The sequence below is a fragment of the Cyprinus carpio genome, chromosome B7, assembly GCF_018340385.1.
Source record: "Cyprinus carpio isolate SPL01 chromosome B7, ASM1834038v1, whole genome shotgun sequence".
Taxonomy (NCBI): domain Eukaryota; kingdom Metazoa; phylum Chordata; class Actinopteri; order Cypriniformes; family Cyprinidae; genus Cyprinus; species Cyprinus carpio.
Window position 1 is genome coordinate 17,260,604 of NC_056603.1, and position 14,586 is coordinate 17,275,189.

At 34.4% G+C, this 14,586-nt stretch overlaps 1 protein-coding gene across 1 annotated transcript; it reads left to right on the forward strand.

The window, feature by feature from the left end:
* The first annotated feature begins 433 nt into the window (after window positions 1-433).
* LOC109077262 (proline-serine-threonine phosphatase-interacting protein 1-like) lies at window positions 434-7,543 on the forward strand. The gene is made up of 15 exons (XM_019092857.2): window positions 434-648; window positions 1,220-1,320; window positions 1,391-1,465; window positions 1,663-1,697; window positions 1,787-1,893; window positions 2,140-2,202; window positions 2,796-2,900; window positions 3,320-3,365; window positions 4,633-4,712; window positions 5,056-5,154; window positions 5,246-5,342; window positions 5,465-5,534; window positions 5,628-5,662; window positions 6,565-6,668; window positions 7,000-7,543. Exons 1-15 carry the CDS (start codon window positions 619-621, stop codon window positions 7,189-7,191), a joined length of 1,239 nt encoding a protein of 412 aa, XP_018948402.2. The 5' UTR covers window positions 434-618; the 3' UTR covers window positions 7,192-7,543.
* Window positions 7,544-14,586: the final 7,043 nt, after the last annotated feature.

The window sequence follows — 14,586 nt, forward strand, 5'->3', positions numbered from 1 at the left end:
AGCGGAAACCTGAAATAAATATTCCACACTAATACACTCTTTTTAATTAAGAGGGTTATGTCTCCCTCTTTTGGCTGATGTGTGTTAAAGCAATAATTAGTCAGAAAAGAATAACAGTGATAACGGAAAATAGAGTTTTTGTTTACATAGGCATACAGCGGTGAATCGTTTAATAATAGGTGCCGCTTCACACTTCACACACAATATTAAGCCAGTTGTTAATAGTTTGTTCCATATATCCACAGAAATCCCTTTTCCATAATGGTGCAGTGTTAAAATAAAATTCTAAACATCCTTTATTTGGTCTACCTTATCTTATCAGATCGTTTGTCTCTTGTCTGGCAAATTTCAATCTCTGTCATCTCTGTAGAAATTGCGTGCTGACAGTGACATCAACATTACTCTTCCTCTTTCAAAGAGCAAATGAAGACGTCAAGAGATCAAAGTTGACCACCACGCAGTTTCTTCCTTATTTCAAACTCTTCATTTGACTGTTGCCTCTCCGTGTAGCTTGTATTTCTTTAACCGTATCAGCAACTTTAATGTAACCTGTTTTAGCTGTGGTTGTGGGTGTTAAAGAGACACTAGGCTGGGAAATAACTTTACGTAGTAAAGAAGATGGCTTTACTGTTCTGCGATGCCTTTTGGGTAAGTTCTTGTTTGTAAGCCTCTCTTAAGTAAAATTTCTCACGATATAGGCTACGGGAAATGCAATTTCCTTTACCTTTATTTTTTAGAATGATGGGTTGTATTTTTTGTTGTTGTTTTGTTTTGTTTTCTTATGTTAATTAGGAAAACTTAAGTCTCTGCTCTATAATAAAACTTGAACTGTCATGTCACTTTATTTTGATGGTCCCCCAACACTAACTTTACAAGTATGTAAACTTCTACTTATCTACTACCCCTAACTCTAACATAACTGTCTACTAGTATAGTCTAATGAGATTTAGACGTAGTTGCAAAGTTGCATATATCTAAAATGGACTATTGAAATCAAGTGTAGCTTGTTTTTAAAGGGTGGATTTCCTTTTAATACTATTACATTTCAGTTAAATTTAAAACTACAATTTTCAAAATCTTATTTTCATATTTAATTACTCATTTTTAATGGTTCCCCAAAGAATAATGTCCTTAGTGCTCATCAAATATACATAGGCTATCGAAATGACTACTATGTGTGTCACATGTCATGTGTGTTGCGTGTTTGTTATCTTTACAGGGTACTGACTTTTCTGACCAGTCGGGTTATGAAGCGATATTGCAAAGGTTACAGGATGGCAGACACATGTGCAAAGATGTAGAAGAACTGTTGAAAATGAGGTGTGGAGTAGTTATTTATAGCGGTGTGTCTCTGCGAATGTCAGTGTGTGACTTCTGCTCTCCTTTACAGAGCACTTGCGGAGGAAAAGTATGGCCGAGATCTGGTGGCAATTGCTCGGAAGGCAGAGGGTCAAACCGAGATTGGGTAAGTTGCAAACAAATTCCATTTGAAACACACACACACTTTCGCAACTTAATAACTCAAATCACACACAACAACTCCTAAGTAAATGCCTCATGTTTATGCAAAACCTTCTTAGCTACAAAATACTGTAAATGTGTCCAAAAGTTTGTAAAATAAGTATTTATGTATTCATTACATCATTTGTTTTCCATACTCAGAACATTAAAGGCCTCGTTTGACAAATTAAAAGCAGGTATGTGAGGTGATGCAATTCCTTTTGCCTCTTTCCTAGAAAAAGGCTTTGAATGCTATGTTCTCAACCTGATTTGCATTGTTTTCTAGAAATTGAGAAGACAGGAAACCTGCACATCCAACTATCTGAAAGGATAAAGGAGGAAGTTCAGAAAATAGAGGCATTTCGAGAGCACCAGAGGGAACAGAGAAAAAAGGTAGAAAATAAATCGAATGATCCATTACGCACAGCCCAGCACTTTGGTAATGTTTCCATGGTCACAGTTGTGGTTATTCATATGATCAGTGTGCAAGAGGAAGAAAACTGTCACTTTGGTTTGCAAGCACACAAGTATTTAGCATATGTTGTATTTTGTAAAGACTGAATGCCAGTGAATAATCATTAATTTATTTATTAATGCATGTGTTAAAAGATGGAAGCTAATGTCTGTTTTCCTAATTAGCTTGAAGAGATTATTGAAAAACTTCAGAAGCCTAAAATGCTGTTGCACAAGAAGACCATGGAGGTAAGTAGAGTAAATCTGATTAAAACAAGTATCTATTTACCAGTGCTAAGTCCTCATGTTTCCCCTTTCATTAGTTGCTTATGGCGTAAATGACACATCATTCTCAGGGTCCACCCAAATTCGGTATCAGCCAAATGAGGAAGAGAGAAGTAGAAACTGTACAACAGAAGCCACTATGCTTGTAGTGATTGTATTTTTAGAATAGATTATGAATTGAATAGGGCATGATTAGACAGCACAAATAAGATAAATGCAGGATTTTGTTCAGTAGCTTTGGGTTTGAAGACTCAAACATTTATTTTTACCAACAAGAAATGTGTAAAGAGAGATAGGAAAGTAAAAAGGAATAGAAACAGATGGTGACAGTGAATGAGAGAAAATAGAATAGGCTGGTTGGTTTGTAGGTATGCATGCTGTCTCTGGATATAATAAGACTTGAACTTCCTGTGTTGTACAACCACTGAAACACCACAGATCATGCGATATGTGTTTAGACACATTTGTATAACAAGCTCTTTACCCACCTCCCCGTTTATTATTATCTTGCACTTTTACTCACTTTGAAACTATTTTATTTACTCTATGTGCTACAGTCAAAAAGGTTATACGAGCAGAGGTTTAAAGAGGCAGAAGAGGCTGAGCAAGCAGTGGGGAAGAAGACAAATGTGACCACCTCCACCCACCGGCAATCAGAAAAGGTGTGAGGGCCTGAACTGAAAAAAATATCTTATATGTACTGGAAAGTTTTATACACTAAATACCTTAGTAAGTTAAATGTTTCCATATTTTCCTAAAGGGAAGTGTTCATTTTAATTCTGGAGTTTTTGACAGTTGTGAAAATTACCTACGGCAGGTTTGTGGTCACAGTAAGGCCAAAATGAGGAATTAAGCAATGCAAACCTGTTTCAGTCTGAATGGGCATCATTCCACCCCAGTATTATAAGAAACTGTACTAGTCCGTATAACTTTGATTTCTTTAGAATAGAGACTTTGTGACAATTTTGTCATATGTATGTTACATTCAAGAATATTTGTACAATATGTTACACTACTCTTTAAAGAAGTCAGGTTTAAAAACTGAGTATGGCTATTTATCAGTCTATGTTGTTTTGTGTAGGTGATGAGCAGGGCGCGGTTATGCAGGCAGGCAGCCAACCTGGCAGGTTTGTGCTAAAACACTTACCTGTTGTTATGATCCTGGCTGGCAGTAAGAGGATAGATGCAATGTAATGTCTCTTGGATGAAGTCAAAATAATTAAATATTCAATCAAGCATTGTGCATGCATTGTGCATGCATTGTGTATACTATATATATATATATATATACAGTACAGGTCAAAAGTTTGGAAACATTACTATTTTTAATGTTTTTGAAAGAAGTCTCTTCTGCTCATCAAGCCTGCATTTATTTGATCAAAAATACAGAAAAAAACTGTAATATTGTGAAAATATTATTACAACTTAAAATAATAGTTTTTCTATTTGAATATACTTTAAAAAAATAATTTATTCCTGTGATGCAAAGCTGAATTTTCAGCATCATTACTCCAGCCTTCAGTGTCACATGTAACATCCAGTCTATCACATGATCATTTAGAAATCATTCTAATATTCTGATTTATTAAGAGTGTTGGAAACAGTTCTGCTGTCTAATATATTTGATGAATAAAAGGTAAAAAAGAACAGCATTTATTCAAAATAAAAAATAAAAAATTCTAATAATATATATTCTAATAATATATTTTCTTTACTATCACTTTTTATCAATTTAACACATCCTTGCTGAATAAAAGCATTGATTTAATTTAAAAAAAGAAAGAATAAAAATTACTGACCCCAAATTACTGACCAGTAGTGTATATTGTTATTACAAAATATTAATATTTTAAAAAACATAGCTTCTTTTTTTTTTTTTTTACTTTTTATTCATCAAAGTATCCTAAAAAAAGTATCACATGTTCTGAAAAAATATTAAGCAGCAGAACTGTTTCCAACTTTGATAATGAATCATCATATTAGAATGATTTCTAAAGGATCATGTGATAATGATCCTAAAAATTTAGCTTTGCATCACAGAAATAAATGATAATTTAAAGTATAATAAATTTAAAAACAATTATTTTAAATTGTAATAATATATCACAATATTAAATTTTTTTTCTGTATTTTTGATCAAATAAATGCAGGCTTGATGAGAAGAAGAAACTTCTTTCAAAAACATTAAAAATAGTAATGTTTCCAAACTTTTGACCTGTACTATACATACATATATATATATATATATATATATATATATATATATATATATATATATATTATATATATATATATATATATATATATATATATATATATATGTATGTATGTTACATCTTACATGTTAACATTAATTGAGAGTTGACTTTCTGTTTTATTTTCTTGCTGGTTCAGAAAAGCAATACAAATGGAATGTTGATCAACTTGAAAAAATGTGCCAGGACTGGGAGAGTACATACAGGAGTGCATGTGAGGTAAAGAACATGTACAAAAGCATGCATAGACCACTAAAAAGTAAGGTTAACAGAGGAAGGAGTGTCTACAGAAATAAGCAGAGCTTCATGTTTTATTTTGGGTAATGATGACTAAATGAGAGAAGACGCAATCTCACAGGCATGTGATAAACAGTCCTAGCATTCTGTCATGTACAGCTGGAGAATATTTATTGATGTGGCATAAAAATTTAGACAGGTTGAGAAAATGCCATTACCAAAAATAGTAAAAAGGAGAAATAATTATTTTATTGACTTGCAACATTTTAAAAAGGAAGTGACATTAAAAATATTTCATGTGTTGTATTTGTGTGTTGCCTTGTAGGTGTTCCAGCAGCAGGAGTCTGAGCGCATTAATATCTTGCGCTGTGTGTTATGGGAGCATTGCAATCTGCTCTCCATGCAGTGTGTCCAGGATGATGACGTAAATGTCTAGATTTCTTAATCTTTATATACCAAAGCCTAGCCAAATGCTGTTTTTGACTTACAGTTATTTTAACAACTGTTTTCCTTAGTGCTGTGAGGAAGTAAGAAAGATTTTAGAGCAGTGTGACATCATCACTGACAACAACTGTTTCATTAAAATGAAAAAGACGGCCTGTCGTCCTCCAGGTATATTCACCATCATCATGATTTACTTCAGAAATCTAACAGCTCAAGAGCTGACATAAGAAGATGTGACACTGTTAAGAAATTCTACATACATTGACAGTCGCTCCTCCATGTCTCCTCAGCTCTCATTGAGTTTCGGAGTTACTCTGACTTGAATGCTAATGGAGGAGTCAGGAGGGTTGAAACGAAGAGGTGAATTCCTGAACTACATCAACTTAATTAAGAATGACTGTTATTTTATGGTTTTGTAACTTGATTGTTAAACTCTACCTTTTGTATCTGCAGATTATCTGTCATGCTTCCAGGGATGTCTTTCAGTGGTCAGTATTACTTCTGTGAATTCTTAAAGAGATAGTTCACCAAAAAAATTAAAATTCGGACATTAATTACTCACCCTCATATTGTTCCAAACCTGTAAGACCTCTGTTCATTTTCGAAATGCAAATTAAGATATCTTTGTGAAATCTGAGAGCTTTCTGGCCCTGCATAGACAGCAACATAACTGACACATTCAAGGCCCAGAAAGGTAGTAAGGACATAGAACGTCCATCTCTCTTAGTTCATCATCTGTATACTCTGGTTAAAAAATAAGTAAGGCTGGGCAAAAAATTGCTCTCTCTGTTGAAATCTTCAGACATGTTTATGAAGACTGTTTTATGTACAGCATGCATCATCTTCTGCTTGTAAACAAGGTGCAGCTGTTCTGTGTCTGAACGCCGGCTCCTGCGTCTTCAGCAACACACACATGTGTAGTGGTACTCTGACAGACTGACACAGAAGAGAAGAAATTGTTGAATAAAGTTATTTTTGTTTTCTTCACACACAGAAAGTAGCTTCATAACATTATGGTTGAACCACTGATGTCACATGGACTATTTTGATGATGTCCTAACTACCTTTCTGGGCCTTGAACGTGTCAGTTGCGCTGCTGTCTATGGGGGTTCAGAAAGCTCTCAGATTTCATCAAAAATATCTCAATTTGTGTTCCGAAGTTGAACGAAGGTCTTACAGGTTTGAAACAACATGAGGGTGAGTAATTAATGACAGAATTTTCATTTTTGGGTGAATTGTCCCTTTAAACTTATAGTCAGTATGCAAAGAGCATTAAACTAATATACTCATAATACATTCCGGTGAAATCTAGCACTTAATAAGCAGTATTAGGAATTTCTATTTCTATAATATCTATACTGAACATTGCTGCCCTTACTATACATCACAGCGTATCCTGAAACAGGCAGTAATTCAGCTGGATCATACACATCTGCTCAACAAACAGGAGGAGGACCTGAGAAGTACATGGTGTTATATGATTTTAAAGCTCAGGTAAATAAATACAGTAACTTTTATACTTAGTTTTTATCCCAGGGGTTAGTAGAGCACAATTCAGAGTTGAATTTAGCATGTTTTTTAAAGTTTCTGTTTAGTTTCAGTAATTGAATTGAGGTAGCAATCGGGAACTAGAATTGAGAGTAGAAATAAAATTAATTGTAATTCAAAGAAATTCATATAAATCTCATAAGTGGAATTTTTATCATAAAATTGTTAAAACTTGTTAAAAAGTTTAAAATGTCTATATATGTTTGTTAAAAAAAACTCTCTTAAGAGACTGATTGTACGAGCTGTGTACTCAACTCCCTGTCTCCCTTATTTCTAGGAAGATGATGAGCTGTCTATTAGTAAAGGACAAGTTGTCACAATCACTGAGAAAGGCGAGGATGGGTGGTGGAGAGCGTGGAGGGATGGAATATCTGGGCTAGTCCCTAAAACATACCTGACCAAAATCTCAGTGCAGAGTCAGAGTACACGTCTTGTTGCTGCTCATCCTGATTATAATCCGATCAAATAGAGTTTAGCAGTCATTACACTAAATCTGTGGATTAGTTCAGCAAGCAGATTGATGTAGAATGATTACATCAGTGTAGCAAACTAGCAGCCTATAGACATTAGCTTTCTTGACAGGCATCTTTAGGATTTTTTTTAATGATCTTTAAGTGAATATAAGTTATTCTAAAGTTGTTTGTATAATGGTACTGATCGCAATACAGTTTAATCCAGTTTTTCCATGGTATATACAAACCCTATTCCAAAAAAGTTGGGACACTGTAAAAAATGGGGGTAAAAAAGGAATGGAATAATTTACAAATCTCATAAACTTATATTTTATTCACAATAGAATATAGATAACATATCAAATGTTGAAAGTGAGACATTCCACATTCCAAAAAAGATGGGACAGGTAGCAATAAGAGGCCCGAAAAGTTAAATGTACATATAAGGAAAAGCTTGAGGACCATTTTGCAACTTATTAGGTCAATTGGCAACATGATTGGGTAAAAAAAGAGCCTCTCAGAGTGGCAGTGTCTCTCAGAAGTCAAGATGGGCAGAGGATCACCAATTCCCCCAATGCTGCGGTGAAAAATAGTGGAGCAATATCAGAAAGGAGTTTCTCAGAGAAAAATTGCAAAGAATTTGAAGTTATCATCATCTACAGTGCATAATATCATCCAAAGATTCAGAGAATCTGGAACAATCACTGTGCGTAAGGGTCAAGGCCGGAAAAACCATACTGGATGCCTGTGATCTTCGGGTCCTTAGACGGCACTGGCATCACATACAGGAATGCTACTGTAATGGAAATCACAACATGGGCTCAGGAATACTCCCAGAAAACATTGTCGGTGAACACAATCCACCGTGCCATTCGCGGTTGCCGGCTAAAACTCTATAGGTCAAAAAAGAAGCCACATCTAAACATGATCCAGAAGCGCAGGCGTTTTTCTCTCTTCAAAGTGGAAAACTGTTCTGTGGTCAGACGAATCAAAATTTGAAGTTTTTTTTGGAAAACTGGGATGCCTTTTCATCAATGCTGAAAGGTATATCCAAGTTCTAGAACAACATATGCTCCCATCCAGACATTGTCTCTTTCAGGTAAGACCTTGCATTTTCCAACATGACAATGCCAGACCACATACTGCATCAATTACAACATCATGGCTGCGTAGAAGAAGGATCCGGGCACTGAAATGGCCAGCCTGCAGTCCAGATCTTTCACCCATAGAAAACATCTGGCGTATCATAAAGAGGAAGATGCGACAAAGAAGACCTAAGACAGTTGAGCAACAAGATGCCTGTATTACACAAGAATGGGACAACATTCCTATTCCTAAACTTGAGCAACTTGTCTCCTCAGTCCCCAGACGTTTGCAGACTGTTATAAAAAGAAGAGGGGATGCCACACGGTGGTAAACATGGCCTTGTCCCAACTTTTTTGAGATGTGTTGATGCCATGAAATTTAAAAACAACTTATTTTTCCCTTAAAATGATAAATTTTCTCAGTTTAAACATTTGATATGTCATCTATGTTGTATTCCGAATAAAATATTGAAATTTGAAACTTCCACATCATTGCATTCTGTTTTTATTCACAATTTGTACAGTGTCCCAACTTTTTTGGAATCGGGTTTGTAGTTAAAAATTATACAACAAAAAGTTATATGATTTGTATTATAATTATGAATTCTAAAGTTTTATTTTTTTTTACATCTACTTTTAATGTATGTACTGTAATATATATAGAAATATAACACTGTAATGTATACATTTAGTATTATCAATTGTGTAATATATTGCTATAATTTATCATAGCTTATTTGTTTGCTAAATATTGTAATCTGCATGTTCACTCAGGTTACTCAAAAAAGGACTCGAATAAAAAAAAGACTCATAACCCGTATGCCTCAGCAACGCATTCAGAAATGTAAATGCATTAAATTCATGATTAAATTTGAATGCACACCAAATAAATGCACAGAAATATGCAAACATCTGTTCTCTCTCAGGAAAAAAGGTACAAAGCTGTCACTGGGGCAGAACCCTAAGGTACAGAAGCTAAAAGGCATCCATCCTTCGCGCCTGACATAAATGTATATAAAAAATGTAAATCATAATACATTTAAACCACAAGCTGATAGTGAACTGGGTATCTAAAGTGATTCTCTGCCTGCAGGCTATTTCAAACACACACCAAATAAATGCACAGAGATTTGCAAACGTGTGTTCTCTCTCACAAAAAAAAGGTACAAAGCTAGGGGTGGTGCCTAAAGATAAAAAAGCTAAAAGGCACACCTTTGTACCTTATTTATCTCTAAATTATACATATTAGTACCTTATAAAAGGGTACCAAACCAGTGATAGTTTGGTACCTTTTTTGTGAGTGTCACAAAGTCACTTTGTTGGTAGTTTTTGTTACATATCTGCTAGGGGAAAATTCCACCCACCAATCACATTCTGACATGAAGGAGAGATTAAAGGGATAGTTCACCCAAAAATGAAAATTTGATGTTTATCTGCTTGAGGCATCTTCTTCTTCTTGCTTTAGGGCAGATCAAAGACTTATAAATGCATTACCACTACCTATCTCTCAAACGGACCATTGACACTCCCATCTGAGATTGTAGATAGAGTGACAGTGGTCCATTTGAGAGATAGGTAGTGGTAATGCATTTATAAGTCTGCAATCTGCCCTAAACCAAGAAGAAGAAGAAGACGCCTCACGCGCAGGCTGAAGAAGAAGAGGGAACACGTTCAGGACAGTTCAGACATTGCGGTGAAAATCAGAGGTAAAAAATGATATAAATACTGTTCAGTTTCTTTCACAGACCGATCGTCTTGTGTCTTTACACATCAATGTATCATCATGAGCCGCAGGGTTTAATTTGGTTTTGTTTATGTATGTTTTTTTACTCTCAAAGCCATGATTCCCATCCATTATAGGACAGACAGACTGCAACAGTTTCAAAAATCTCCATTTGTGTTCTACTGAACAAACAGTCACCTACATCTTGGATGCCCTGGAGGTAAGCAGATAAACATCAAATTTTCATTTTTGGGTGAACTATCCTTTTAAGGCAGAAAATTTTGTTTAAACAAACAAAAGAACTAATCCAACCTTGAGCAACCACTGAAGCAAAGATAACAGCTTTGAATACAAAGTCAATACAGGACAAGGAAAAAAAACTCAGTACTTAAACACAGAGCAAACAAAGGAAACTAGATGGGACACAGGTGAAAAGAATCCATAACAAAGGAAACAAGTACAATTAGCAGTAAAATGTCTGACATGTCATTATCCCAAATGTTTAACCCTTCAAATTCAATGCTTTCCATCTGATTTGAGCTATGAATGTGGCATTTTTTTAATATTGAGGGCTATAACACAAAACATACTTACTTCTTTATATACTTTGCTACTTAAACTTTGCATATATATCAAAATACAGGGCATGCAAAACATTTTTGTTTCTTTGCAGATTGCCTTTCACTATCTGTTCTTCATGTATTCATTATGAAATGAATGTACTTGTGACCCCTGCCTTTTTATAGTTTACTAGTTTATTATTTTATTTAAAAAAAAAGATATTTATATTCTAGTTGTCTATAAAAATATTCATCCAGTTTTAGGACAAGATTTGTTTTCCATCAAGATACCCAACCCTAAAGCTTTATGCAACATTTTCTGCTCATTTTTTTCTTTTTTAATATATAATTGTTTAATAGTGAGATTGTAAAATAAAAATGTAATTTTCAGTACTTTAGTTTGCAATATTGTTGCACAATTAATAAAAAACTAGATATTTGTTTTCAGAAAATTTTATTATATTAACTATAATAATGAAAAGTTTATAAAAAATAATGAAAAGTAAATAAATAGGCGTGTTCTGCAGAAAAAGAGTGAGAAATTGAGGTCAGACATTTTCCATTTGTCTCTGTACTTTTGCATGCATTTCGCATAAGCTTTGTTTCATACTAAACTTCAGTTTGTGTCATTCCTTATACTCCTGGTCTCTGTTTGTTTCATGTGATATTTTGGACATAGTGAATTTTGGAGAAAGAAGAAGAAAAACATCAGTCTAATAGGAAAATGTTTGCAGTGTCTTTGTTTCTTTGTTTCTTTCTTTTTTAAATTTCTGTGAGCTATTAATTCAATTGCTGTATTAAGGCATCTTAAAAATGACTGTCATGATAAAGATCTCGGTGTGAGTTTAGCCATTACAGTCTTTGTTCTGCGTTGGTGACATCTGACCTTAAATGGATTATTTGAAAACAATTCTGACTAACAAATTGCAAATTTGAATATATATATATATATATATATATATATATGGAGTCTGCCTTACGACTGTACTTACTGACTTGCTTCCCTCAGAAGAGATGAAGATTGCCTGGGTTGCTCTTTTCCTGTCAGCTCATTGTGAGCTGACTTTAACTTTGATCAGGAAACACATTTTTATCAATAATGCTAAGACTTGGAGCGACGCTCAAAAGTTTTGCAGAGAGAATTATGCCGACCTGTCCACCATAGACAGCCATGAGGAACTTACAAGGTTCAAAACTGATTCAAATGATCAGAAAGCCGATAGCACAGAAAGCTGGGTTGGACTGAACAAACTCTCTGTTGACCGCCAATGGGTGTGGAGTGATGGAAGCAAAGAAATTTCTATGCCATGGAAGGCTGGTCAACCAGACACCCCATATACAGCCTTTTGCTGTAAGAGTTCAGGTGGGGAATTGTATGATTACGTTTGTGATCATCAGTACCCTTTTTTCTGCTATGAGTGGGTGCCTGAACTGATCCTGGTAAAGGAGAAGAAGAGCTGGGAGGAGGCGTTAGAACACTGCAGGTCTCAACACTCTGACTTGGCCTGTCTGCCGACCAGTTTACATCTCTTCCAAGCCAATAACAAGACTGCAGACATGCAAACCGATGGCGTGTGGACAGGTCTGCGCTTCCTGGCAGGATCCTGGTTCTGGGTCAGTGGGGAGTCTCTGGGAAATTTGGTCCAGCTGCCAGAATGCCCCGCCAGTCCCCTTTACTGTGGATCTCGAAACCTAGCAGCTAAAAGTTGGGAGAGCAGAGACTGTGAAACTAAACTAAACTTTGTATGTTATTAAAGATCAGGGTAAGAACCAAATCATATACATGTCAGTTGTGTCTGTTTGTTTAAAGGGGTCCTATTATGCTCTTTTACAAGGTCTTGATTTTGTTTTGGGGGTGTACTAGAACAGGCTCTCATACTAGGTTGTTTTCCACATATTTTACATTATTACAACACCTCTCTCCCCAGTCTGGCATGAACGGCTGGAATGGTTCCTGTATCAAATGAAGGCTCGCCTTCTGAAATATGTAATGCGCTGTGATTGGTTAGCTGCGCCAGTCTGTGTTGTGATTGGTTAGCTGGGCCAGTGTTTGCTGTGATTGGCAGCACTCAGTGCCTGCTCGGGAAATGTCATGCTCCTTACCATAGCCGCCTGCTGTGAGCTTCAGTGTAAATATTGCGTCAAAATCAAATCAATTTGACCGCTATTTAAACCCGGATGATTGTAACCACTCTAAGCCCTGCTTTGGGAAAGCTAGCGTGTCTCCGACATAGTGATTACACTTGTTGTCTTCTCTAGTGCAGCTCAACCAGGTCTCGTCCCATTCGTCAATCTTTGTGATATCACAAATCACGGAAAATATGCGTTGAAGTCCAAACGAGTCGTTCGTTGTAGTTTTTCTAGTTAGTGATTTCTGTTAAATAAAATATCTCATTTTGAATTGGACTTTGAGCTTTGTAACTTTGCAGATCTTTTTTATGTTCAAATAACAACATTAAAGACTAACTAAATTTGAAAAAGTGAAAAAGCATAATAGCACCCCTTTAATATAAAACAAATGTTATGTTTTTCTTAATACAATAAATACAATTAAAACATGTATATATATTCCACAGACACACATATTACTATAAATAAAGTTAACATTCATATAATCCAGTAAAATACTGAAGCTGTCATAATAATGTAGTATTTTGTGTTTTGTTTTGTCTTCCCCAGAGGAGTTGAGGAGAGCGCAAGATATAAACGAATGAAGAAATTCTAAAATGTCAAAGTAGACCTTTATTTGACTTAAAAACAGTGAATCTGCATAATGCCTATAGTTTATGTAAAAGTAGTGCTGTGGTACTCGGGTTCCTGTTTATGCATTGTATATCTCTATATGCTATGTTTATGTTATTTAAATTATGAAAAAGAGTCGTAGATGTGAACATAATGCTTGAAAAATCTCTGATGATGCATCACTTTGGACTTACACAAACTATAATTTTAGAGAGAGTGTATTGATGTCATAGATTTACAGTACTTTAAGAAGATATGTTGATGTGCTTTTCATCATAAAATGATGAAAAGCACAGATTGTTTTAAATTTGAATATTATATATATATATATATATATTATGTTACCTGTGAGTTCAACATTTGAAACAAAGATCATTTGAAGATTATTAAACTGTTTTGGAAAATATACTCAACAATAAATGGAAACACTGAAAAATAAATTGCAATAAAAAGTTTCATTTAAATGATTAAAATAAAATAGTTCTTGTTGTCCTCTTTAAAACCTTGCATACACCTTACGCAAAAGAAACTAAAGTTAATTTATTGACACCCAAACTCTCCCAGAAACCATGACATCTTGATCGCTGCTATTAATATCCTTGCAGAGTTTATATAAATACACTGATCAAAGTCATTTTAATTAAATGTTTTTTTTTTTAAGATGTAAGACAGCTTGTGTTTGTTTTTTCAATTTTAGAAATTTTTTTACAATTTTTTTTTTATTAAAAATGTTTGAATGAACAGAGCTTGAATAAATAATACACAGTCTTAATGTGCAATATAATATATATATATATATATATATATATATATATATATATATATATATATATATATATATAGTAAAAAGCAGTATATAAAAAGCAATCACTTGTTGGATAATTTTCATTTCAGTGATTTACTCAACTGAGCCAGATCAACACACATTACAGTAGGTACTTTGCATTAGTCATTATTATACTTCTGCTGGGAGAAATGAAAAGCATGAATTTATCAAATAATGTGAAAACATGAGTGTTTTCATGCTACAGTGAACATTGTGAGTATTAAATGAGCATTCATGTCAGTGACCTTTTAAGAGTAACACTTCCGTTAGAGTGATATACAGCAGTGTCACTCATAGGATAACATTTTTTCAAGTAAATATTTTTTTCCTGGTCCCAGGTATTGCACAACCATTTTACGATATAAAAGTTTCCAGGAAAAAAAATGCCTTTTTTATAATAAACAGATTTTAGAGAATTTTCAGATGCTCAGTTCTATATTTGAAATACACTAAATTGATTTGTTAGACTTGCGCTT

Bases quoted from the DNA above. Each gene is read 5' to 3' on its own strand.
- LOC109077262 (XM_019092857.2), top strand. From the start codon at position 619: ATGGCTTTACTGTTCTGCGATGCCTTTTGG. The intron at 2,901-3,319 runs GTGTGAGGGCCT...TGTTTTGTGTAG, and splicing joins CCCACCGGCAATCAGAAAAG to GTGATGAGCAGGGCGCGGTT. The intron at 3,366-4,632 runs GTTTGTGCTAAA...TTGCTGGTTCAG, and splicing joins GCAGGCAGCCAACCTGGCAG to AAAAGCAATACAAATGGAAT.